The sequence below is a fragment of the Lagopus muta genome, chromosome 2, assembly GCF_023343835.1.
Source record: "Lagopus muta isolate bLagMut1 chromosome 2, bLagMut1 primary, whole genome shotgun sequence".
In the NCBI taxonomy this organism is placed as follows: domain Eukaryota; kingdom Metazoa; phylum Chordata; class Aves; order Galliformes; family Phasianidae; genus Lagopus; species Lagopus muta.
The window spans coordinates 102,782,245-102,808,589 of NC_064434.1; the positions used below are offsets into that span (position 1 = coordinate 102,782,245).

The window sequence follows — 26,345 nt, forward strand, 5'->3', positions numbered from 1 at the left end:
CAAGGTCAGCTGGCGTTGGAGCATTAAGCCGAGCTCAGGAGGAGGCAGAGGGCTGGAGGAAGGGGATGAAAGAACTTCCGAAGCCGCCCTCGGACACATCCAGCCAAGCGGCAGCACCGCCGTGATAAGGGCTGCGCTGGAGCCCTGCCACCACCCCTCCTGTAGGGCAGGTCCTCCCCTTTGCTGCAACCGTGTGCCAGTACGGCGGGCAAGTCAGAGAGGCAGAACATGTTCCTGGTGCCTGATGACCAGCATGGGGAAGATAAAGTGCTGTCCTGGCATCCAACATGGGCAGTGCGGTGTGGAAAACTGGATGAAAGCAGTGCGTTTGGACAAGGAGTGTCATTAAGATAGGAACTTGGGTGCGTTCCATCTATATGTGCTGTAGACTTTACCCACTGGCCGTAGTCAAAGGTGGTTTAAAAAAAAAAAAAAAAGGAAAAGAGATCTTATTGTTTGTTTTGCTAAAAGTGATCTTGGCTGCATTAAAAAAGGGCTTTTATTAAGCTGCTGCTCTCTAAATACCATTCATAAAGCGGTGAAGGGAGAATATGATGGAAAGTTGGGTTTTTCTCCCTGTCACTTTGATTTCTTTGTTACAGCTAAAACGACTGCTCTGACTCATATTTTGCATAGTTATTTTTACCTTTTCAAATGTTCCCTAACTGTTCGTATTACCCTGGGCAAATCCCCCCGGGATAATTTTCATTTGCATGCAGACTTTGATGGTGTTATTAAGCAATCACTTCTGTACTAAGTCATTATTAAAAGTAATACCACAGAGCCTCAAAAACACATTAATGGTGCCAAACAATCCGCATTTCAGTGCTAGATTTATGGTAAGGGAAAAGCACTAGGTCTCCTACTGCTAGGTGGATGTTGCTCTGTAATGCTGTAGCAGCATTACCAAATCCAAAAGAATAGCATTATAAGAAAAAATCCAAGCTGGGCTCGGAGGTCATTGGCTCTCAGCCTTACATTTCAAAATGCTGTATTTTGCTTTCTACCTTTTAAATAAAAAAAAATTCCTTTTGGATTTGCCCCTTTCCCTGGCAAGAGCATGCCTGCAGCCTCCTAGCAGCCCAGGCTGGGCTGGTTGTGGAAGGAGGCTCAGCCCTCCCTACGTAATCACCCTTTTATGGCTTTCCCCAGCTCTGGAGGTGTTAATGCAGATCAAATGGAAAACACTCCAGCAGGAGCATTACAGCTACTTGCACTGCCCCGCGCAAGGTCCCAATCGTTAATTCTTATTGTGAGACCTACAGGTAATTCTGTTTGCTCTCCTAATGCATTGCAGCTCTCCCGGTGGTCCGGTGTATCTTTTCTCAAATTCCCATCTTGATCAATTGTTTGCAAATAATTAAGCTTTCAGGAGATAATGGCAGGAGCTAATGTACACAACAAAGTGAAGGTCTCAAGTCACTGTTTATCGAACAGTGGTACAATTTGCTTTGATATCCCAAAGTGGTCTGAGTGGTGGGTGTACTTGCCAACAGGAACCAGGGCATTGGTTTTAGGTGCATATTTCCACACTTGTATATGTTTATATATACGTGGAAACAAAGACGAGGGGGGATGGTTTTAAACTAAGACAGGGTAGGTTTAGGTTGGATATTAGGGGGAAGGTTTTCACACAGAGGGTGGTGATGCACTGGAACAGGCTGCCCAAGGAGGCTGTGGATGCCCCATCCCTGCAGGCATTCAAGGCCAGGCTGGATGCGGCTCTGGGCAGCCTGGTCTGCTGGTTGGCGATCCTGCACATAGCAGGAGGGTTGAAATTAGGTGATCATTGTGGTCCTTTTCAACCCAGGCCATTCTATGAGTCTATGAAATATATATTTATATGTAAATATATAGCTAAAGACCTACCTCTTTAAACAAACCATTACAACGCTTTAGGAAAGCGCCTGTTGTTTCTGCCTGGGTGAAATAAGGATCAGCACAAGCAGTTTGGATTGAATTTCCTATTTCTTCAGAAAATGGCAGTTCTCAGGGTTTCTCCCCTTTTCTCTTCACTGCAGTGTGCCGTCTGCCTTTGCCTGTAGCCCAGGCCTTCCTCGCCCCGTGGGTGGGAATGCAACAAGGCTTTGAATGTTTTTTTAGCAACCTAGCCTGTGGCGTGCTGATTCTTTGTCAAGTCATTTTTATTTTTTAGCCTACAAAGGAACAACTGGTACAATCTGCAGAAAGCTTATATAATAAGGATGCCCAGTGCTAAAGATATTTTAGACACACGGGGTCGGAGATGAAAAGCCTGCCGCTTTGGGAACCTTTAGCTAAGAAGGATTAGCAACACAGAGTTGTAGCTGTCATGTGATTCTGGCAATTATTGATTTTTATTAAATTAAAAGTTTGTGCCGTGCTAAGCTATGAAAAAAAAAATAAATTAATCAGATGACCTTAAGCACACCACAATTTAAGGAATTTGAGACTTTTAAAGCAATTATTTTGACAGTGACTGTATTATTCTGATGGCTAATTTTATCCAGTCTTGTCTATTTGGAAAAAAGTCCAGAACAATTGAAAATTGCTTAATGGAGACAGGGTTCTCCATTCCAATAGCTAGAGGCTGTCTAGTAATTATTGCTTGCTGCATGAAATTAGACACAGTTTGTTCAATTACTTAAAATTAGATCACATGTAAGGTGGCAAAGTGAAATAAGAAAAAGGAATGATTTTGTCCTCGCTTGATGGCAAAGCAATGAAACGGGAAGCAAGCTATAAAGATGAAAATGTTGCAGATCTTCTCTGTAGTGTTTTTCTTTTTTTTGAAGGGAAGCAAAATGTTGTGTTCAGATAGATAGATGTAAGTCAAGGAGAGCTGTTTGTTGAGGGTGTATATGAGGAAGACTATAAAATTAATGCTGTATTTTTGTATGTGGAAAATGCAGATTATTTATGAAAAGAAATAACCCTTCACCTCCCCTGCCCCCCCCCCCCCGCCCCCCCCCCCCCCGTCCCTGTTTCCTCCACCTTGCAGTTCTGGAGCTTTTTCACATCACATGTAATATGGAGAGTAGGTTACAGATGTGCGGGTTATCAGTGGGCTGACTGTCAGGAAGCTTTATTTGTAAAGGAAGTGAGAGCTCCCTGCCAGTTTTGGCAGCACAAGTGTATCTTCAGGAGCTGATGGGCATGGTGGTGGGTTTTAGAATGGGCTCAGTGGGCATTGGGATGCTACAGCAAAAATCCATATTTGGTAAAGCAAAGTAATTCAGCCCTGCAACATAGCCATTAGATATCAGATTATGCTGGTTACAAGAGTGTATTAAATCTGCTAAATAGTTATGGTACCAACGAGATTGCTGAATTTTACAAAGTTTGAAATTCTTATGCTTTACAAGGTTTCAGTTTACATCTCTTGCAATATTATGCTGAAGAATAGGTCCGAAAAATATGAGACTGTGTGTGTGTAACCGAATGTTTTGTGACAAACAGCTGCTAAATGCCATGTTCAGGTGGGTCTGAGCCCAAATGCTCTTACCGAAATGTGATGGGGTGCCTTGCAGTGGCCCTGACCCAGTGCCCAAGCTGGCAGCACTTGGACTCTTGAGCCATGGCTTCTCCTGGGAAGTGCTACATTTGTGGTGCTTGGCCATTTCCTCATGGGCCAAAAACGCTTTTAGAAGGAGGGAAAGCATAGAGATAATATCACTACTGTCATTTCTAGATTCAAGCTTGGATGTGGTTTCCGCTGTTGATTTATTAAGCAATCTGTATTCATGCAGAAGCAATTTTTCTGAGAAAGCAATCAAGTTCTCACAAGAAACTTAACTTATGATTTAATTTTAACATTATCTGCAATTAAAGCAGTATTTGTTTTCTGTCTCTTAGGATTAGAGCAGCACAGCTATGTTAATGTTGGGCAAAAATGTGCTGAGCACTGACCTTGCGTTGGCCTGCGTTCAAAATGCAGGCATTTGTTTATGTTCAGGATGCTGATCTTATTTGCAAATTATTTTGGGCACTGGCGAGATTTGTCTTTGCAATCTCAGAAATCACCAATGCGTTTTGGTTTCGGAGGGAAGTGCTGGATCACATTCTTTGTTGTTCTGTGCAATACAGAAGGGGAAAAAAAAAAGAAAAAAACAACCAATGAGATTTGTCTCTAATCACTCATTGGAGACAAGTGCAAAAACTTCCAGCTAAGGCAGCAAATATCCTCTAGAGTATCAAGGTACTGCCAGTATCCTGAGCAGTCATTTCTCCACTTCACTAATCTTTATAATTGGCATGCCTTTTACTGCCATTAATTAAGTGATGTAGTAGCCCATTAATAATTATAAAAGAGTGACACACCTCAGCATTTTCACCTTTCGGTAATAGATGTCACACACTTCTGTTTTTTTGGGTTTGTGTTTTTTTTTTTTATTAATAAAAAGTAGGCCTAAAAAAAAAAGCATTGTTTTAAATGTATGTATTTATTTTGGTGTCTTATAGCACCCTTACCCTTCAGAAGAACAGAAAAAGCAGTTGGCACAAGACACGGGGCTCACTATACTTCAAGTGAACAATTGGTAAGTAACTTTGCTTGGTGTTTTCACGTGGCTGCTGGCACCCCTGGCTGACCCTTGGCATTTTGGAGCGTCCTTTATTGCGTCTGCTCCCACGTTTTGTTGATACAGAAGGGATGGCGCGGGACAAGTGGTTTTGGGAAAGGGGACATGGAGGTTTGGTGCTGCGGAACACAAGTAGGAGTTTCTGGCCCTTTGCTTTCTCAGTGGTATTGGTGAATTTGGGTCCTGGTCCCCTTGAACAAACAGTCCCATCCATTCTGAGGAGTTTGTTATTGAGCGGTTTGGTGAAAAAATGGGCAAGAATGGTTTGGTTTCTGCAGACTGCATTGTTATTTTGTGATGCTGTCAAGCGTTGGGTTTTTTTTTCATTATTTTTTAATACCGTTGGCGGGTTTTTCTTTTTGACTGATACCATTATACCCATTTCTTGTTTTGTTTAAAAAGTCTGGTTCTGTTACATTGAACAAACTTTGGGGACAGCTGTGCTCTTTCTTGCTGAAGTACCACGCTGCGTTTGTTGGTTCTGGCTGAGGCTTGCTGGAGCCCTTGGCTTGCTGAGGTAGTGCTTGTTTGAGGTATCCTTGCTGGATCTGCAGTGGGTTTTGAGCTGCTGGCTGTCTGAGATGTGGTGAAGGTCCCCAGTGAAAATTACTCTTGATTTAAATGTGAAAACACAACGGCGAGCCCTTAAAGAACTTTGATTTATTATCCTTTGTTACTGCATCCAAATTCAGGTTTCTCCCACTGTCTCAGAACAAGTGTCATACTGGAAGTGTATTGCAATCTAATGCCTTGTAAAACTAAGTGTATCTAATTAATTGTCCTAATATTTTCAGATTAGTGTTTATGATGGGAAACCTTATCCTCTTTGAAGTAATACCCAGAAAATGGCCAAGGCGGACGGCAAGCCTGCTGGGGAAAAGGGAGGGAGGAATGCCAGTTTGCAGACAAAAGTACTTTTTCCGTTCAATAAGTGTCAGAGATTAATATTACTGAAGCTCTGATTACATGGCCTAATCCATTTTAGTGAATAAATTTGGTCTTGATGTCCATTGCACCTACATTAACAAACCCTCCTCAGTCAGAGAGTGGGAGCCTATGGGAGAGATTTCAGATATATTAAACCCCATTACAGAAAATGTAATTTCTGTCAATATAATCCCGTGTATTCTTCAATTTAGTACTTTAGAGATAACAAGCTACTTACAATATATTTGCCTTTGGAGGATTAATTTACAAAGTGCACTATCTGGGAGACGCAGGCGGGCTCACATAAGCATGGCTTGTAAGGGTTATCAATTTCCGTGACCCCACAGCAGCCCTGGGAGATCAATTTTCTGAAGTCCTTTAAGACACTGAATAAAGGGAAACACCAAATACTTCGTCTATGCCAAGTAGGCTTCCAAGATACCTTAAAACGAAGGAATAAAAGGAACTGAACGTAAAATACATGTTATAAGTAAACTCAAATGGCAATGTTTTGGCTCAGCCAGGAAGAATTAGCGTTTGGTTCAGCTTTACATCCCTCAGCTGTTGTCCAGCCAATACCCTGGTTGACAGGGCTGTTCTTGAAGGTCTAGCCAGTGTAGAAGCTGGCTGTGTTTGCAGGACCATATTCAAGGGTGGGGTGTGTTGCCTGGGAGGGCCCTGGAGCAGGTTCTACCAGATGCCCGTCATTGTCCTTTCATCCTGCTGTAAGCAAAAGTAGCCCAGGGCAGAGCTCCTAAGGTGGCATGGGGAGCCTGGGGCAGCCCCAGAGAGGGCTGGGAGCTGCTCTCAGGGTGGCCCATTGGGTAAGAACTGGAGGGCTCAGGTCGCAGGTGCGTGTGGAGGCAGAGCTAGACACACCATGGGGAACGGTGTGGGCAAGGGTCCTGCGTGGGCACCAAGTTCCATGTGGGGCCAGCCACCAAAAGAGGTGCTTGTGATGAACTCGGGGTGCATTGAACTAAAGCCAGAGGAATTTCTCCTGGGTGACTTCTCTGGGTGGATTTCAGTACCCATCTCATCTCTCATTTGAGGAGTTTTATTTTGGCTTTGTGTCAGATGTCAGATGTGTTTTTATAAGTTCCTTATGTACAGGGAAAGAAAAAAAAAATAAAAGTAGGTCAAAATACATTATAACTGAAGTCTTGCGGATGTAGGGCAGGCTTCCTCTGCTCAAGCTCGTTTGGTAATTCTGCCATGGTGTTACAATTGTATAAATTATTGAGAGAATCCCCCTTTTCTCCCCAGCCCTATGAAGATATAACATTGCAGAGCTGGTCAGGGCTTTTTGGTCGCGGGTGCTGAATGAAGATACTGAGATGCAATAAGCCAGCCCCTGCTCTTTGCTGGGGTGCTAAAGAGCAGGAAGGCTGTGGGGGCAGAAGCTGAGCGTGCAAATTGCACACTCACTTGCTAAAGAGCTGGCCATGGGGTGCGCTATGGGAACACACTCCCACCCTTCCCCTGAATATGTTCCCATATAACATAGCATGCATGAGAACAAATCCTTTTCACCTTTTATTTTTTATTTTTTTTTGCTGCAGGGAAAAGCCAGGGCACCATTGCTGATTTAACTCTGCCTTTATTCTTTGGACTCTTAAGTATTTCAGCCATGACTTTAAAAAATTTTGCCTCCCTCCTTAGATTCTTCCAAACTTGTTAACACACATGTACATTTTTGTATTAATGATGAGTCATTGTAAATCACTGTTGCAGAGATTAAATGAAATGCTGAAGGGCAGGCTGGGTGCAGATCAGTCATAAATTATTGGCAGCAACACAGCATGTGGGAATACATGAAATGTGCATGAAAAACATAAACTCATGTCTGGTAGCATGGTCGTTAGCCCAGACTGGGAATGCTGGATTTTCTGGATGGAATTATAAGTTTGCCACAGAGAAGCCAGTGAAGAGAGCATTTGTTTTCCGCAGATTGAAAGCATTTGAACAATTTTTTTTTGTCATATTTTGAATGCCTTTGCAGTATGGGCTCGTTGCATACTTTGGTTCTGGGCTGTAACGAAAAAATGGTGCTTTTCACATAGGGGCTGCCCGGTGCTCACACTCAAGGGCTGATGCACACAACTCCCATTGATGGTGGGGAGTGCAGGAATGGGGTGATGATGTGAGACATGCCGTAAAACGTACCGGAGTAGGGCACGTCTTTGAAACATCACTTAACTTCACCTTTTTTCTTGTGTGCTCTTTCTTTCTCTTAAACTGTGGAATAATCCATGTGGAGGATTTTCAGGTAGGAAAGCAGCCTCAGTGAGACGTCCTGCTCCTCGACTTCTTGGACACTTAACCCTGAGTAGTGTGGGCTTGCAAGCACAGCAGTGGGAGTGGGAAGGGGCACCGGTGTGGGCTGACAGCCTTGCACAAAGGGACGTGGCAGGGACCTGGTGAGGGTCAGGTTAATAAGGTGCTTTTCCCCTGTGATAAAAACCACTGTGCAGGGATTGAAATATCCAGGAGGTGTGATGCAATCATTTATTGCCTCAGCTGAGAACCAGCCAGGCTAATATTGAACAATCCATACAGCTTCCTTGTTTGTTGCATCCCAGCTGAACCTCCTCTTGTTAAGCACTAATGGCAAATAATTACTCCAAGCAGAGAGGGCAATTCTCATCAAGGGCTGCGTTAGGTGTTTAGGGGTTGTTTATGCTTTGTGAAGGTCTAGGTACGTACAGATAAATTTTATGAGTATATACATAAATACAAATGTGTACATAAAAATATTTGATAGATAATATAATAACGAGCCTGCGTACCTCTCTGTATTTGCATGCCTTTTTATGACTCTCTACACAGACGTGCATACAGCTGTGTTAAAATGATTTTTATATATATGAAATGTATGTAGATGTGTGTGCTCAATATGTGCATATACATATAGACAAATATATGGAATTTGCAAGTCTGTAAAGCTCTGAAGTGAGGGAACACAAGCCTTTCACTAGGTGCTTCCACTCTGCTTTTTCCAAAATCCCCTTTGTGCTATCTAGGGCACAGACCAGACAATGACGGAGGAGCTAGTCAATATTTTATCTTACCCTCATTCTTCAGCGCTTCATTTGCTGAGCTGTATTCAAAGCGTGCCTGAAGATGGAATTGATAATTGCCGATGGGCTTTTCTCATGGCGCTTCCCACTGCAGTACCCGGGTACTCCGCTGACCTGTACGTATGTGCACCAGGTCTGTGGGAGTGCAGGAGTTTACAGTTCCCTGCTGAAGAAGAAGGGTAGCATTGTCTGGGTGTGCAGGTGAGGAAGTGAGCCTAAGGGAGGTTCAGTTCCAGCACATCCACTTATTTTGGGAGGGTTAGGGACGGAGATGATTCAAGGTGATGGCATGTTGTCTGCATTCAAGGCCCAACAACCGCTGAGTTCATGGAAACTCCAAGTTTTTAGTGCCTTGGCGCCCTACATGTCCAAGCTCCAGCACAGGGCATGGAAGAGAGCTGCAATAGCCTGTAACTGCTGCTGAAAAGTGAGGTTGCAGTGATTTACTCAGCAGCTCCCAAACAATCCAAGGCAGCAGCAGATCGGAGAGTCCTGTTCTCCGCTGCAGCATTCCACTGCTCCAGCCAGGGCTGCTCTTATTTTCTTGCCATTCACTGCCTTATTTGTTCAATTTTGACCATGTTTGGTTCCCGTAGAGATCAATTTTTTCTACCTGTTAGTGATTTGTTCTCATAACAGATCCATCGTGGTGGTGATTGAGGCTTTGCAAGCTGGTGACCGAACTGCTTGCTAGGGTGCAAGCAGCTCTAGCAATACAGTTTCCTACCTCTTGAGTTCTTGATTTTATGACTTTGGCTTCTTTAAATGTCATTTTTGTGTGTAATTTCCGAGGCTAGCAAAAAAAAACCAAAACCAACAAACCAACCAAACACACTGGAAAAATTGATCAAATAATGTCAATTTCCCTAATCTCATTCTTGGAGAAAACTGAAGTTATTTTTGCTGAAACTTTATATGGGAAAGAAAATAATAAGAAAATAATAATAATAATAATAATAAAAATATCTAACGCTGATAGAGGGAGATGCAGATGGGGCAGATGCAAATAGGGGGGATGCAGCCCCCGTGCTTTGAGGCCGGGCATTTAGCATTGACATCAGCTTTTGCTCAGCTCCTTCACTGAGGGCGAAACTCACCCCGAGCGAAAGGCCAGCACATGACCAGCGCACCACTTTAGTCCCACTTAAGCACTATTTTTAGGGTGTAAGAGGGGGAGGAGGCCTGCAGGAGGGCACAGCTAAAGCAGGTGCTGGTCCTGGACGCTGGGTGGATTTCCAAGCCCGGTGCCGACCCAATCTCGGAACACAACAGGCAGGCATGGAGCTTTCTTTGCAGCCCTGCAGAACGCCCTGCACACAGGGGTTTTGGTTAAAGGAGGGTGAAATGCACACTTGTGTTCAGATTTATCTATCACTGCTTTTGTTGCAGTAAACAGATTAAACGAGAAAAGGTCAAGATGCAATTTGAATCTGTGCAATAACATAACAAATACTTTTCTCAGTAATCAGATACAGTAACTGCAAGTACTTATTTACTTGTAAATGTTGAAACATTCACAAATTAGCCTCTCAGCTTCAGCAGTGCAAACTTAATCAGAGACCTCGGATTTTGGAAACCATTCTGCTTTTCTCCTTTCTGTAATTTGAGGATATGTTTACAGATGTCATTTAAGCACCGTTTCTTTACTGGGAATACACATAAAAGCCAGAGAGATGGAAGTAAGAGAGGATCTGTGTTTCAGGTTTGAAGAACACACAGTGTTTGTTATTCCAAAGCAAAACAAGACGGTGGGTGTTTGCCACGTGAAAGTCACCACCCTCCCCACTCCCATCCCTCCCCCCCCTCCCCCCAGGAAACACTTTGCAAGCCCAAGAAAAACATTAGAGAAGGATCTTGCTGGGTGAATTGTTGCACCACTTGAGCAATTCGGAATATGTGTGGTAAATTAGCTGTTCTAAGCGTACCATGTGCTGGGCTTTTACAGCAGATTTTTACATTTATGTTTTCACTAAGTCTTAGCTAATTGTTACGCCTTTCACCTTGAACGCCAGTTGTAGTAATAATATTACATCTGTAGTCTGTTTCTCTGTTCTTAAATTACAGCAATCAGGAATACTCACTAGGTAAAATACTGTACAGTTACTCATAAGAAAATATTGAAATCAGAGGAAAAATGTTTAGCTTGCATATTGCCTTAGACAGCCCTGGAGAGCTGCCAGCCAAGCAAGGTATTATTAGAAAAGCCAAGCAAATAGCTTGCAGGGGGAAGAGCTGTGAATCCAGAGCCATCGAGTGCTGTCACGTCACCAGGTTTAGATGCATGCTGGGTTTGTCAGTGTGTTTCAGCTTGATGAAGCCATGTAAAAATGCAGTGCGGTGCTATGAGCATGCGGAGTGTTGTTCCAGTGAGCAGGTTTAGGGAGTCTGGGCATAAAGGAGTGTTTCCTTGTGAAGGACAGGTGCTTAGAGTGGGGAGATAAAAAGGAGTTTTGGACGAAGTGCTGCCCTTCTCCTCCAGGACCTCAGCCCTCAGGCTGCTTGCTCAGACCATCCTTCAGCCCAAAGGGGGCTTGAGCTGCCCCAAAACCCACTGCTATGCTGGCCGGGGCAATGGGAAGGTTTGAGCATCCTTTGAGCATCCTTTGCCATCCCTAGCGCCAGGCTGGGCAGAACCAGGCAAGGAAATGTTGCGGAATAATTTTGCACAAGCTAACGAAGTAATGAATATCAACCAAACCATTCCACAAATACAATAAATGGTGTTGAAAATATTTGCAAGTGCACGACAGCACGGAAGATTTCTTTTTTGAGTGAGAGAAAGGTCAGTTCCCATGGCAGAATGTTGTGTGCTGCAGATACAATTGAGCTGCTGCCGTGTGACCGAAGGCACCTGGTGCTTTAGGAGTTAACGTGCAGCAAAATTCATTTTTTTCCCTTGGGCTTTCCATCCTCTTCCGTGGTGATTTTGTACCTGACAAACTTTTTAGTCAGTGCATTAATATTCTGTAACAAATGTGCTGTCAGGTGTCACAGAGATAAGATTAAAAGGCACTGTGCAAACATACTCCGGTTGCTCTTTTCTCCGCTCCTGCACTGGCTGTACAGGGCAGGATCAGGGTAGGGATCAGAAGTCTTTTGTTTGCTGTTTTTTAAAAGGCTGAGATTCAGGTGTGCTCTCCTTGGGAATGGAGCTGGGCTTGGAAGAGCAGCCAGGATGCTGGTTTGTGGTGGAAGCACCACGCTGCAATCCAGGGGCTCTGGCTGACTGCTGAGAATGGGAGTTGGGACTCAGCTCCTCTTAGATAGAAGTGTTTTTAAGGATAGTTTGCCTTTCTGGTATGTTGTGCTTGCACAGACCTGATCTCCACCTATTTTGTGTCAACAGTGGCTGAGGCTGGCGTGCAGCATTAAGCACTGTGCACGCTGGGAAAGTGCCCTCAGAGACCCCCTCTCTCACTTACATCATGGGCTAGCTTCGGGCTGCACCTGCTTGAAGCAAACTGTGCTTCTGAGTGGTTGAAAAGTCAGCCTGAAATATTAAAAATGGGGCAAATGTTGCCTCCTTGTTGGATAAAACAATTTTCCCTGCTCAAAAATGAAATGCAGCCAGAGGCGCAAGCAGGGGAAGCCCTCAAATGATGCCGTGTGATGGAGGTATGGCTGGTTCTTGTGGCATTAAGGCTAACAAGGCTTCTGTGTGTTCTTGTCCTTTTTCAAAGAAAAGAAAAGAAAGAGCAGCAGATACTGTGGAAGGAATACATGCCTTCCACAGATTTCAATGAAATCTAGGTCATGTAACAGTTTCATGGGTTATTATTTGTTTTTTTTTCTGCCCAGGCACTGTAGTCTTTGTGGCTTTTTTGGCTAACGATAAAATGAGGTATCATTTGCTCCTTTTCAGCTCAAGCTATCCCAGAGGTGTGCAGCTCCTCACTGGTTTGTAAGCATAGTTTGTACTCCTTAGTTCATCCCATCTGGGGGCTGAGCTTTACATGTCCCGTGGTCTTAAAAATTCCTTTTGTCTCTGACATTCCTCTGACCTCCCCGTGCGTGTTTTGTTTTCATTGCTTTTTGTGGATGTCTTTTCTCCTTCCCCAAATAAAATGCCATCAGGAGTAGGATTATAGGCAAAATGAATTACTTCACTTAATGGGAAATCATATTTAGGTAAAGCAGATCACAAAATAGGTGATTAGTAGCAGTTGGACAACAGTTTTAATGTAGGAAGTCTTGGGGGAAATTCATCCAGAAGCGTGTGGTTGTTTTTCCGGTTGGCTGTGATTCAGAGTTGTGCCCTTTGTGGTTTCAGCCAAAAAAAAAAATCATTTCAAATGAGTTTCCCAGGTGCCCACATCACACAGAACACACCAACATGTGCGTGTTTGTTGTCTCAGCCATGGTAGGGAGGGCCCGACCGCAGGAATTAAGAGCTTCCCCCATCCACCTCGAGCTGCTGCCTCAAGGTATAGACCAGAGCATACCAAAGCCGATCTCATGTGCGAGTTGCAGGTCCCACAGATAGGTTATTTAGATCCTCAACTCTTTGGTGAGCTGCTTATTGGTGACCTTTGGTTGGCTTTACCTTGCTCTGCAGGCTGGAAGGAGCTGGTAATGGGATGCTCATTGTGGCTGGAGGACCACAGATAGCTGCCAGCTCTGGTGCCATACCCAGTGTAGGTAGGGATGAGTGGGGAAAAAAGCTGGCTTTACACTGCTCCAAGTTTGATGCATGGGAAACGGAGAGCTCAACGGAGGTACCCCTGTGTTTAGACCATAGAATCGCAGAATCATAGAATGTCTTAGGTTCGAAGATCGTATGGTTCCAACCTCCTGGCTGTGGGCAGGGCCAGCTTCCCCTAGATCTTGCTCTGAGGCCCTTGAGAACCTCCAGCGATGGGGCATCCACAGCTTCTCTAGCCACTCTGTTCCAGTGACTCACCAGCCTCATGGTGAAGAATTCCTTCCTAGTATCTCATTTATATCTTCCCTCTTTTAGTTTAAAACCATTACCCATTTTCCTGTCACTACGCATTCTGATAGTGTCCCTCCCCGGCTTTCCTGTAGGCTCACTTTAGACACTGGAAGCCTTCTCAAGGTTGAACAAGCCCAGCTTCCTCAGGGCTTCTTCACGGGAGAGGTGCTCCAGTCCTCTGAGCATCTTTGTGGCCCATGTGTATGGCAGGAGGAAGCCCAGAGATCACCACAGTGGCCTAAATAAAAGATGCTGCTGAATCAACAGAGGAAAATTCCACAACGGAGAAGGGACTGTGGATCTGCCTGTGCACCATTGGCTCCTATGCAGAGCGAGTGTTTTTGGGGTGGGAGAGATTTTGGCTGGTAGCATGTTGCAGATCCAGCACTGTGTTGAATCAGCGTGAGTTAGAGCAGCCTTAACACTGCTCTGCTGGATGAATCCTTGCCATATTCCTTAAAGGCTAATTGTGGCACACAGAGATCAACAGAGTACAGCTGCACTGGGATTTGGGAGTAGGGAAGAGACAGGAGGTCAGCCCTGCTGGCACTTTGCCATTTAAAGATTTCCCTTTACATCATCTGGCTGCTGAGGGCGAGTTTACATCTGCTCTGCACCACAAGGGAATTGCGGTGTCAGGGAAGGAGCTTGCTGTGGGCCCCCCCCAGCACAACCCTGCATCTGCTGGGCTCTGGGGCACTGTGGGGAGCAGCCCAGGAGCTTTACCTGGCCCATCCTCAGTGGGATTCCACTTGAGCAGGACTTTGGCTGAGGGCAGAACAGAGGCGGTGCGACAGGGAGCTGTGGGCTTGATGGGGGGTCGAGCATGGGACATGGCCACAGGTACAGCTAGTTGAATGTAGGGCATGGCTGGCTCTGCATAGCCAGTGCCTACCTGATCCCAGCTCCTTCTTTCTATTTTTGCGCTTGATGTGCTCTGTACATTAGCAGGGTTGGCTTGCAAGAGATTCAATAGCACTCTCCTGCTTTCAAGCAACTTTTCTGAATGCACAAGATGAATACATCGGTGGGGTCACATAGTAATGCTTGAAGTCAGAAGCTATTTTTAAAACTAAATTGCAGAGCCACACGTGGCTTTCATTAGTGCTTTACATCAAATTTGTCAGCTAATTAGTGGTTTTTCATCACTCGTTTTGCATAGTATTTTATTTGTCCGCTCTTCAGAGTTGTCCCATGACACCCACGGCCCTGTATACAGTCACTGGGGTTGAGGCTGCCAGCCCCAAGGGAGGAAGAGGAGAGCCCTCAGGGCTCTTCCCATGTTCCCAGTGGGTGGACATACTGGAGCCTACCCCAGCACTGGGTATCCAGAGTGGGTGCTGAGCAGCCCGTGAGCCTTTTTCCCTTCCTACCCCCATTCAGTGTTGCGGGTGATGCATTGCAGTCCTGAACTGTCTTCCTTTCAGAGGAGGAGGAGAAACCAAGAGAAGCTGCCAAGCATGACTTCATAAAGTCTGACTTTAAACTGAACCAAATTTCTTGAGTGTCTTGGATTTTCTTATATATATGTGTGTGTGTATATATATATATATATATTTTTTTTTTTTTTAAAACAAATAAAGGGAGTAGGGAGAGCATGGGTTGCTAATGACTGGTAGTTACGAGTCATTAAGCTCACTAACTGACTTCAGGATCAGAACTTTCTAATAATGTCTGTAAGCACCCTTTTCACATTTATTTCTCATTTTAGGAATGGGGAGATGTGATTACCATTCAAAAGTCAGCGGTTATTTGTTTAGCTCATAATTACAGGGGAGATTTTTGTTTGTAAGGCTGCTTTTAAAGTACTTGACATTATTCTCAAATAATTTATGGATTTTGTTACTTTCTTTCTCTATTTTTTTTTTCCTTGCTCATTCTTTGCAAAAGCTCTGGAAAACGGATGCCCAAAAAGAAAGTATGTTAAAATAAGGAATAAAATGGTTGCTCAAGTGTAACAATCCCAGTTTATTGCACACTTTCCATTTAAATTGTTTTTATTAGAGATAAACCTGTTAAGCGTTGAGGAATTAAGAGCTGAATAGAGAAAGTTGTTCTGTTGGGGTATAAATGAAGGATGCCCATATGTGAAAAAGACCCTGCCTGGTTTTACGAGTGAAGTATTGGCCCGTTTGAAGGGCTCTGGCTACTTTGGCATATGTTATAAAAATGATGATTTGTTTGTTGCCAGGAGGGGTATCACTTCTTTTTCAAAGGGTCAAGAGACATTTTAGTTGTGGTGTTTGTAGATGTTACTCTCCTTAAGTGCCATTTGCCAGGGGGAGCTCAGAGCTGAGATGAGGCAGAAGGATTTGGGAGGCTTCCTGGCGCTGCCATTGCACACAGACTTCTGGCTGGTAGCCCACACTTTGGTGTGGAGTTGACAGTGCCAGAAGTCAGTGCTGGAGTGGCGGCTGTCTTTGCTGGGAGGCTGGGGGAGGGAAAACCCCCCGTGTACCACTGAGTCCCCAGCAGCACCTTCAGACAGGTTTGGCTGGGTAATCTCACTCCGGAGTTGTACATTGGAAGTCCTCACAGTCGCTCTGATAGTTCTCGAGCAAAGGTGACTTTGGAAACTATGACAGCAAAGGATGGCCTCGTTTTATTCACTCTACAGAAGTGAGACAAGGGGAGAAAGAACAGATCTGTGCGGAAAAATGTCGCTAGGGCTGTAACCTGAGCCCAGTGCTCTGTGCCTTCCCAAGGGTTTGGTGACCCTCTGAAAATCCCTGCTCTCTGGCTGCTATTATTGCTGGCAATCTCCAGCTAAAACAGCCTTTTGTCACCAGCAGCCATGTGCTGCTTGCTGGGAAGAAGCAAAATTGGTGTGTGGTGACAGGGTGGCCAAGCTGAAGGTCGGAGTGTAGTGCTGATCAGGCATCACTCCAGGCTGGTTTCTGCCATGGGACAGGAATGGATCGGGGCGCAGGGCAAGGGGAAATATCCTACCAAAATGTAAAGGGCACAAAAGTGTTTCCTGCACCTTGGCTTGGGATTGGGCAGGTGCAGTGGCTTCTTTTTGCTTGTTTGTTGGGGCATAGCAGCAAGGTGCCATCCTCACAACCAGCAGGGCAAGGAAAAGTTAACTTAAAAAAAAAAAAAAAAAAAAAAAAAAGAAGTCTTTAGATTTCTGTGTTTGCCCAATTGTCCAACTGTTCAAATGGTTCCTCCATGCCAGATCCTTCCCCTTGCAAAGAGAAAAACACACAACCCAGAGCCAAAGAGCCAGTTGGCAGCACATGGTTTTGCTGGGAGGTGGGTGCAAGCCATGTGCTGGAGGTGTTCTGTTTATTCCAGTATGGATGCTGCTCTTTGGGGACAGAATAAGCAGAATGCACTTGTCAGAGCAAGCACAGCAATGGTATGGGGGGAAATGCACCCTCTGTGCAGCCCTTAGAACCTGAGTGAATCTTTCCTCACATCAGTAATGTTACGCTTCAGTTTTGAGTTTTATGCCTAGTTGTATTTTGAGACTACTAAATGTAAATAGCTGTTAAGATGTGGATGCATACTTTAGGTCTTGATTCCTCTACGCTTGTGAAAATCAGAGTGGTTCAGGGTTTCCTATCCTTGAGATAGGTGAGTGTGAACCTATGGGAAAAGGGGCAGTGAGAGTTTTCCCATTTGCTTTGCTTTGCCACCCTTTTTTGCTGACATTACATCAGCCCAGCACTCCGGAAAATCCAAGAGTGATCAAGAGATCTCAGCCCCTCTATCAAAGAAAGCAGCAGAGAGCATGAAGAAATTGTCCCTGTGCTGCACATTTCTGCAGCCAGAGCTAGCTCTCAGCTTTGCGGAGTTCGCAAATGTGATTTATAAACGTAACGGCACTGCATGGTGTTCTCTCAAGGCAAGGCACATTAATACTTTTAATCTGATGGCTTCTTATGAATTCCAGGTTTGGGATGCAGGAAGAAACTTGAAAGCGAATACTTTTTTTTTTTTTAATGCATAGTAGTTTGGAGTCTACTATAATGCAAAGTAAAGCATTCTGTTACAAAGGCAGGGAGGATGGGACAGAAGGTTAAAGGGCATCCTGGAAACAAACAGCTGGACCAGTTTATTTAAACAGATACAAGGATGGGGAGCTGACCTCAGTTTGACTTCTAGTGGGAGGAGCAAGAATGTCATTTTATTACTTTGCCCAGAAGGAAAATGTTCTTGCATCTGAATTCACCCCGAAGACATCCAAACACAGGGCTGCTTTGCAGATCAGCCACTTCTATAAAATACTTAGAGGAATGCACAGGAAGAAGGGAACTATTAAGTACCTGTGTTTGAAATGCGTTTAAAGCAACCATCCCAAGTGATAATATAGAACAGACAGGTGAAAATACATTCTGCTGTAGTCACCTCAGCTGGATAATTGTGCTAAATATTGAAATGAGAGCCTCATTCTTAAGAAGAACGCTCGGAGGAGAAGGGGGAGGCTGTGATATTTGCGTGAGCATCCTTAGCACTGTGTGTCTCTTTAGTCTGGAACCTTTTGGAGCTTCAGTGCCAGCTCCTGAGGTCCTGCAATGGGAGAAAGGAGCGAGTATTGCCAGTGCCTGCAAAAAGACGTGGCTGGGGCACGGGGCTTTGTGTTGTTGTTTTACTTGGGAGAGTTGCTGTGAAAATTGCTTTCTGCAAATGCAGATTACAGATATTAAACAATTTTCTAATTGGTCATGGAGCTAAAGCAGCTAATGGGGGAAAAAAGCAGATTTTTTTAATTGCTTATTTCACATGGTGTTTGTGCTACACCTGTGCTTATAATGAGAAAGGAGAATTAGTCTAACCTTCTGCTCACATGATTCTGATTTTCATGGTTTGTACAAGATAATGATAAACTGATTTGCAACACCGTTGGCTGGAGCGAAGGGTTTCTTGGTGGAAGTGTGTCCAAAAATTGACACAATGCTGTTGCTGACAAAACATGACCTAGTTTGAGCGTAAGGTTTCCAGAACACGGAATTTGGGTTTTTGTGTCGTGGAAGGTTTTGAGCCCATTTCCTCAAATCCGCCTTGATTAGCACCCAACATCTTGATTAATGTTAGCAGGCATTTGTGTGATGAGAAGCAGATAGAAGGCACCCCAAATTGCATTCCACTGCCTTTATCTTGGCCGCAGGAGAACCCTTGCTGAGCCGTAGCAAAAGGCAACAAAAACAAGCACCAAGTCTCCCTTTGTGTGCTTTAGCATCACATTTTCTAATTGTGATGTGGCCTTACCTATGCTTACCCTTCTTCTTTTTTCTTATTTCTCTTTTAAAGAACTTAAAGACTGGTTCTGAGGCTTTGCAATGCCATAAGTAAATCTCGGGGGAGATTTTTTCCAGGTGGCTTTAATGAAGCTTTCTGATGAGTAAAACCACAAAAGCAGCTCTTCTGGCACACACTGGTGGGACGGATTTCCAGCCACGCTTTGAGTTTCTGCTTTCAATGCCACCAGGACTTGTGCAGAGCAGACTGGGGCACTCGTGATCTCCCCCCTCTTTCTGTTTCTCTCCAAATAATTTTGAGTATCTCTTTCCCAAATCAGCATTACAAGGTTGGGGCAAAGAGCTAAAAACCACGAGGAGTACGGTTGCAGAGGGCTGTTTGTAAAAAGGACTGTACCTTTTTTATTTCCAAAGATCTGCTTTTCATTGTTCGGAGGGAATTTTCAGTAGTCCAGTAATTACAGTTTAACAAGATGTTTGCTGTAAATGGTCAGGCCTAGCTGGAGAAAACAGGATTATAAATTCAATTACTGTAAAGCTATGACCTCGCCTTGACCCCTCAGACTTTGCATAAAGAAGGAGGGGGGGGGAAAACCCACCAAGAAATGGCTATGAGGAATGCAAGGCTCTGAAGTCCCCAGCAGTGTGACTTAGTGGCGATAAAACTCCAGACGTTCCCTCATTTGATGGTGCTCTGCCATCACAGTTCATTATCTTAATAGTGGGCATTAAAAGAGAATTAGGTTTGCGAGAGGTACGGGAAGGTTTTGATAATAAAAATTGCAAAAAGAAGTCAGAGGACATGAGACAGAAATGCTACTAATTAGGAGGAGGCAGCAGATGCCCTTATGAGCATCCCTCCGTCGTCACCCACTTTTTGTGCCCTGCTCTGAATCGCCAAGAGTGTCGCTGGCATTGTTTCCTGGAAACTCCGCTAATTCCCCCATGAAAAGATGCAATGGAAGTGTCCAACTGTGGTAAGAACAGGCCAACATAAATCAGCTCCCAAACCCAAGCCTGGGCTGCCAGGGGTCAGCGGGGGCCAGGGGCCGGCTGTGGCTGAGCCCGCGCCAGCCTGACGGAGCGCGGTGTCGGGGTGAGGCTTGGGGTTGGCCCTTCCCTAACCAACTACTTTACTCTTTCTGTTGCAGGTTTATTAATGCTAGAAGAAGAATAGTTCAGCCCATGATAGACCAGTCCAATCGAGCAGGCAAGTCCCTAGTAGTAACCGTATTCGAGTCACACAGGCTAAACCCATCCTCGAGCCATGCAGGGAGGTCCATTACCTGGTAAATAAATGAGAAATGATCGCTGGGAGTGACCGACAATTAAAATAAGACCAGCTTTGTTTAAATCAACGGCAATCGTTTTCCATGATTAAAATATCTGGGGAAAAAAACTCAGTAAAATTCAAAGAAGAAACTAGAATTACCTGCTCAATGACCAGAGCTTCCTTACACATTCGGAATTAATATTCTTCCTATTTTTGTTGCATTTGTTTTGAGTTCTGCCTCCCAGCTTTTTCTGCTCCTGTGACCACTCCCTGGTGCATGGCTTGGTGTGGAATTGCTGTAAACTTTATTACCTGTCAAAAGGGCAGAGGGGTCAGAATCGCTTGTGGGACTCAGTAAAGTTCAAAGACATTCAATGAGGTAGAGCTTTATGTGCTTTAATAACCCAAGGCAGCTTACTTCTGAAGCCAGATTTTAATGTACAGTTAAAACCAAGGCTTTAGGTACTGGGACTCGCATAGCGTCCCTTTGTCTCTCATCTCTTCTTTTTAGTATCTATTAGAATCTTGGAGTGGTTGGGTTTCCCTTTTGGGGGGATTTTTTTTAATCCAAAGTTTTCACATTCTGGTCCCGCCTGGGGCTGCAGCTTGCAGCTCACTGTGGGTATTTACTTTTACCCTGAGCCTTTTTTTTTTTTCTTAAACTGTTGGCCATATTTACTATTTACCATTGCTGAGCCTCTCTGCCAAGCTATCCAAATCCATCGTTGTCAAAAATGCCTTTGGGCAGTGCCTTCTCCTCCAGCACATCTGATTATTTGGCCATTAGAGGTAAATCTCTGGCAGGGACGTGCTCAGGTCCCACTCTTGTAAAAGTGCATGGACGTAATTTAACACACTGGGATTTCAGTGTGACTGTTCCAGTCGTAAAATCCAGCCCCTGCACAGGTCTTGGCATTGACGTCAGCAGCAGCAGCAGCTGGAGCCGGAGCTCATCACGTCTCAGTATTTTCTGATGGCCAACTTCATTTACTTCCAAACTCGCAGGAGGAAATTAAGCCTGAAACCTGCAGGCTTGTCAGCATGGCCGGCTAATTTGAACAGTAGATGTTTTTTTCCTCTTTTTTGAGCCCACGGTGGTGGTCATCCCCATGGTTCCCTCATAGTCCACAGGTGCTGGGGTTGTGCCTCGACCCAACGCGACCATTTGGGATGCTGCTGACAAGCCCTCTTCTGTGCTCTTTCAGTAAGCCAAGGGACGCCCTACAACCCCGACGGGCAGCCAATGGGAGGCTTCGTGATGGACGGCCAGCAGCACATGGGCATCCGAGCGCCAGGTAAGGCCCGGCCCAGCTGGGTGCCCGCTTCGCCCCGCTCCGCTGCCTGCCTCGCTGCCTGTCCTCTGCCCGCGCCGCCAGGGCACCGTGCTCCTTCAGAGGGCTGCGGTTTGGAAAAGGGGCTTTCGGCACTATCTGTTGACTTTGCTCATTCCCTGGCATCTTCTTGGATTTTTCTCTCCCTCTAGGACCTATGAGTGGAATGGGCATGAATATGGGCATGGAGGGGCAGTGGCACTACATGTAACCTTCACCTAGGTACCCAATGGCAAAGCCAGGGGGAAGTAAGTACGAATGGGGTCTTTGTTCTCACTTTGTTCCAGGGATATTTTTCCTCTGTGCATTTCCGTACATTCTCCTTGCCCATAGCTTCATGCTTGTTCATTCCTCTCCATCCCGCGCCTGGTCTCCTCCGGTTTCCTTCCTTTGCCTCTGGTTTGAGCAAGCTTGCCAGCTCCCGAGCCCCGCGCGCGATGCACATTTCTGCGCGTTGCTATCGCACAGCGCTGACCACATGACAAAACAAGAAACAGCCGGGAGGTGGGGAGCGAGTCGTCATGGCAACAGACTGATTTGCAAAATGTAAGCAGTCTGCAGCAGTGCAGGGAGAGGAAAGAGCATGTCCCCAAAGTGTCATAAATCTGTCTAACCGCAGTTGATGCATGAGTTACATTTCTACACTAACCTGCAAGACACCAAAAAGCCAAACAGAGACTTCTTTTAGGTAAAATAAACAGCGGCTTCACTTAGGACTAGTTACGTTTTGGAAGGCGATCAACGAAACTTTGATTTTTTTTCAAGTTTATTTCTCTTTGTCTGTCCATCATAATGGGATTACGTGTGGCAAAGGAAAAAGAGAGAATACAAAATAGAGGTGTGCACAGCAGGCTATGGAGCTTAGCCCAGGCTAATTGACTATATCCAAATTAAGTATGCCATCACTTGCAGTGTGACAAATGGATTTGACTTATTCAGTATACAAAAATAGAGATCATTAATGCAATCTTCAGTGGCAGACCTCGTGAAGAAAGCCTAGAAAAACTGTCCCAGATTTTTTTTTTGGGGGGGGGGGGGGGGGGGGGGGGACTCTTGTCTTTTTGTAGGGGAAAATACATTATACAAATTTTTGTTTAAAAAAGAAAGAAGAAAAAAGTGAAGTAAAGCAGCTTGAAACTCTAAGGCACCGGTACCATGCCCATGCAGTACCCAATCCTGTTTCTCTCGCTTTGTTGCTGGAGATAAGAGCAGTTATTTGGGCATCTTTGCTGCTCTCCTGCTTATTGGAGGGGAGCACTTGAAGTTCCCAAGGCCAAGGATGGCTGGGAGTCGTCTTCACTGGGTGCGAGTCGGAACAAAGTTTTAACAATTAGCTGTGCAAACATTCCACCGAGCTTGGGAATGCAACAGCCTTATTACCTCAGCATGGAAATTTCTAGCTTAGTTAATTTAAATATTGTTTCTTAGTTTCTGGGTCAATTAAATTTAAATGATGTATTTTATGCTTCGTGACCAATTAAATTAATAGGTTATTACAAAAAATATTATCATCTTTTTTGATTAAAGAGCTGTGAGTACAGTATATTTTATAAGCAATTTTCATTAGTTCAAAAATGTTCCTTTAGGCTAGATTAAGCAGCTATTCATTGCTAGAGCCTTGAGACCTGATTCCAAGGTGTTCGGAGCATTCATGGTGCACTATTACTTAGAACTAAAGCCAATTGAACCTACTTAGCAATAGCGTATGCCTTTCACCCTTGATGATTATGGAGCTTATAGCTCTCCGAAACAATACACCTGTCAGTTCCCATCAGCTCCAGCAATCCAAGCAGAAGGCAGAGGCCCACGGAAAGCGGGAGGTTTTATTGTTTTAGGTCCAATTTTTCTTATTGTTCTCCCAACCCCTGAAAGGTTGACTGAGTTGCGCGTCTGATTTTTCAGACAGAAGTGATCGTAGGGAAAGAATTAATTGATAACTGTCATTGATTTTGGTGTGTGTGTGTGTGTGCATGTGTTTAAAAATACAGGTTTGATTTAACATCGTCCTTAGTAATCCTATCCATTTCAGCTTCATCTGAGGCTTTTGTGCAGCAGTGTATGTGCTCGCTGTACAGTCCATCTTTGAATGGCAAAAACACTCCGGACGGATCCAAAGTAGCGGGGCTGGCGAGCTCAGTAAATAAATGGCTGTTGACCAACGCTGGCCTCTTTCTCTCCGCAGGGCTGCAAAGTGTGCCAGGGGATTATGTGTCTCGGGGTAGTCCAATGGGTATGAACATGGGACAGCCAAGCTATACCCCGCCCCAGATGCCCCCCCATCCCGCTCAGCTGCGTCACGGCCCCCCCATGCATACCTACATTCCTGGACACCCTCACCACCCAGCGATGATGATGCATGGAGGACCACCCCACCCCGGAATGCCCATGTCAGCATCCAGCCCCACAATGCTTCATCCCGGCGAGCCGGCGGCGAGCGGACAAGTGATGGACATTCATGCTCAGTAGCTTAAGGGAACGAATGCGCGCTGTCCGCAGAGACGGCGGATTTCAAACATTGTCTTTCTGCAATGACTATGGAGTTCCATTCTTGGCGTCGACTTTGGACCAAGGGACGTTCCTATTCCTCACAGGGACCCTGACAAGCAGGAAAACACCGACTGAAGTCAACTTCTGGGGACATGCTAAATACCTATATAAGACATTAAGAGAACAAAGAGTGAAATATTGTAAAATGCTATTATACTGTTATCCATATTACGTTGTTTCTTATAGATTTTTTAAAAAAAAATGTGAAATTTTTCCACACTATGTGTGTTGTTTCCATAGCTCTTCACTTCCTCCAGAAGCCTCCTTACATTGAAAAGAAGCCTTACACTCATCCTGCAAATGACAGCAAGGGCTTATTTGCAGGATTTTTAGAGCATTAAAATAACTATGTCAGGCAGAAGAATCTTTCTTCTATCCTAGGATTTCAGCCATGCACACTCTCTCTCTCTCTCCTCCTCCTCTCTCTCCCCCTTTCTTCCCTTTCTCTCCCTTTCTCTCCGTCTCTCTCTCTCTCTCTTTCTAGCCCGGGGCGTGAATTTGCATGTCTAATTCATTTACTCACCATATTTGAATTGGCCTGAACAGATGTAAATCGGGAAGGATGGGAAAAACTGCAGTCATCAACAATGATTAATCAGCTGTTGCAGGCAGTGTCTTAAGGAGACTGGTAGGAGGAAGCATGGAAACGGAAAGGCAGTGTATCTGAAGCCTAATTGTCACATCAGAGCATCGTTGTCCCCATGCAGCAACCACCACCTTGTACATCACTTCCTGTTTTATGCAGCTCGAAACATGGACTGAAGATTTATTTTTAATATGTTGACTTTCTTTCTGGGCAAAGCATCGGTCATGTGTGCATTTTTCCATAGTCCCATCATGGAGCATTTATGTATACATTGTAAATAAATTTTGTGCAAAAAGGACTGGAAAAATGATCTGTATTATTGCAATTTTTTGTAAAAGTAGCAGTTTGGTATGAGTTGGCATGCATACAGATTTACTAAGTGGGATAAGCTAATTATACTTTTGTTGTGGTTAAACAAATGCTTGTTGATAGCCTTTTTCTATCAAGAAACCAAGGAGCTAATTATTATTAATAATAATCATTGCACACTGAGTCTTAGAGTTTCTGATTGAAACAGTTTGGATTGTATAATAACTCAAAGCCCAGTTGTAGTAGTTTGAGTGCAGTAATGAAATCTGAATCTAAAATAAAAACAAATTATTTTTTGTCATGGTGACTCCACTGCTTGCAAAATTTGTTTCCTGCCCCTTTCTGCTCTCTGTGGCAGTTCTGCCCCAGCTGGGAGCCGGGCAGCTCCAGAACCCTGCCAGCTCCAGAGGTGTGCCACCACCACTGGCCGTCAGAGTAGCTGCTTCACGTTTGAAGCATGTATAGGCAGTGTTGCACTGCATAAGGAAGCTTTTTTTGGGGGGGGGGGGAGCTGTCAGGACGCTGCCCGTTAGGAAATATCGTAGGGTGTTTGTTAGTTGTACGCAAAGAAATTGGTGAATAGTGTTAACAACCCCCCCTATCCAAAGAAAAAATTTACAGTTCTAAAGCGCAGCTTGCATTTCTTGAGCCGCTGCTACGCTGAGCTGGAACTGAGCACATTAAGGGAGGAGGAAAATCAAACTTTGGAAACGTTGGCCGGGAATGGCTGTCAGTGAGGATGCCAAGTGCTGCACGGGGGGCTCCTGCGGGCCGGGGGCTGCGCGCTGCTAGGAGCCAGGCCTGCGTGCTCAGAGCTTCCATGAAATCACAGCTATCGCAGCAAGAGGAAGCCGAGCGCTTGGTGCGAGTCGGGAAATGGCACCGATGTTTGAATAAAGGCGAAAGGGATGGACACCTCCGGCCCCTCGCCTCTCATCTCGGTGGGAACGCGTTGGCGATGCGGGGTCAGGCGTGGGCAATGCGCATCCCAGAGTGTCCCCAGCAGGGCAGGGGCAGGAAGCAGGAGCTGGGCGCGGTGGGGGTGGGTCGGTAAGTCGGACCCGATGCTCTTCGTGGTCTTTTCCAACAGTAACGATTCGGCGATGCTTTGATGCAGCGATAAGGGCGCGGGCAGGGCGCAGCCGAGCAGGCAGCGCAGCACTCTGAATCAAGCCACCAAAGTGGGGTCCTCCCCCTGTCCCCCCTCCCCCCCTTACTCGCATCTCCTCCCCCTCCCTTCCTTCTTTTTTAACTCTCACTTTTCTTCGTTCCCCCTTTTTTAAAGGGCCGACGCACCGAGCAGAGGCGGCCCATCGCGGCTCCCGCTTTGTCAGAGCCACAGTGACGCTTTTTCTGCCAAAACGTGAATGAATGCCTCTCCCTTTTTAACCCCCCCCCCAGCCTCCCACCCCCACCCCCACCCCACACACTCCTTCTTTTTTTGTTGTTGTTTTGTTTTGTTGTTTTTTCTTCTTTAAAATGTTTCTCGAAAGACGCAAACAAACCGCCCTCTGCACCGAGGGCACACGCGTCCCTTCTCCGCACGGCCCTTCCTCCGTGAGACCTTATTTTGGAGGGGGGGGGATTGGAAAGGGG

The 26,345-nt window shown here is 45.2% G+C and overlaps 1 protein-coding gene across 2 annotated transcripts in view; it reads left to right on the forward strand.

Annotated features, from left to right (window-relative positions):
• The window catches only part of MEIS1 (Meis homeobox 1), a 93,174-nt gene extending 68,124 nt beyond the window's left edge, over nucleotides 1-25,050 (forward strand). Inside the window, exons 9-13 of one of the 2 annotated variants that reach the window (XM_048935876.1) lie at nucleotides 4,441-4,517; nucleotides 19,855-19,913; nucleotides 21,182-21,271; nucleotides 21,460-21,555; nucleotides 23,490-23,603. In XM_048935876.1, coding sequence (XP_048791833.1) covers nucleotides 4,441-4,517; nucleotides 19,855-19,913; nucleotides 21,182-21,271; nucleotides 21,460-21,518 — 285 coding nt within the window. In that variant the 3' untranslated portion in view covers nucleotides 21,519-21,555; nucleotides 23,490-23,603. Of the gene's footprint in view, nucleotides 1-4,440; nucleotides 4,518-19,854; nucleotides 19,914-21,181; nucleotides 21,272-21,459; nucleotides 21,556-23,489 lie in introns of both variants that reach the window. The other variant, XM_048935874.1, reaches the window with a different exon arrangement.
• Nucleotides 25,051-26,345: the final 1,295 nt, after the last annotated feature.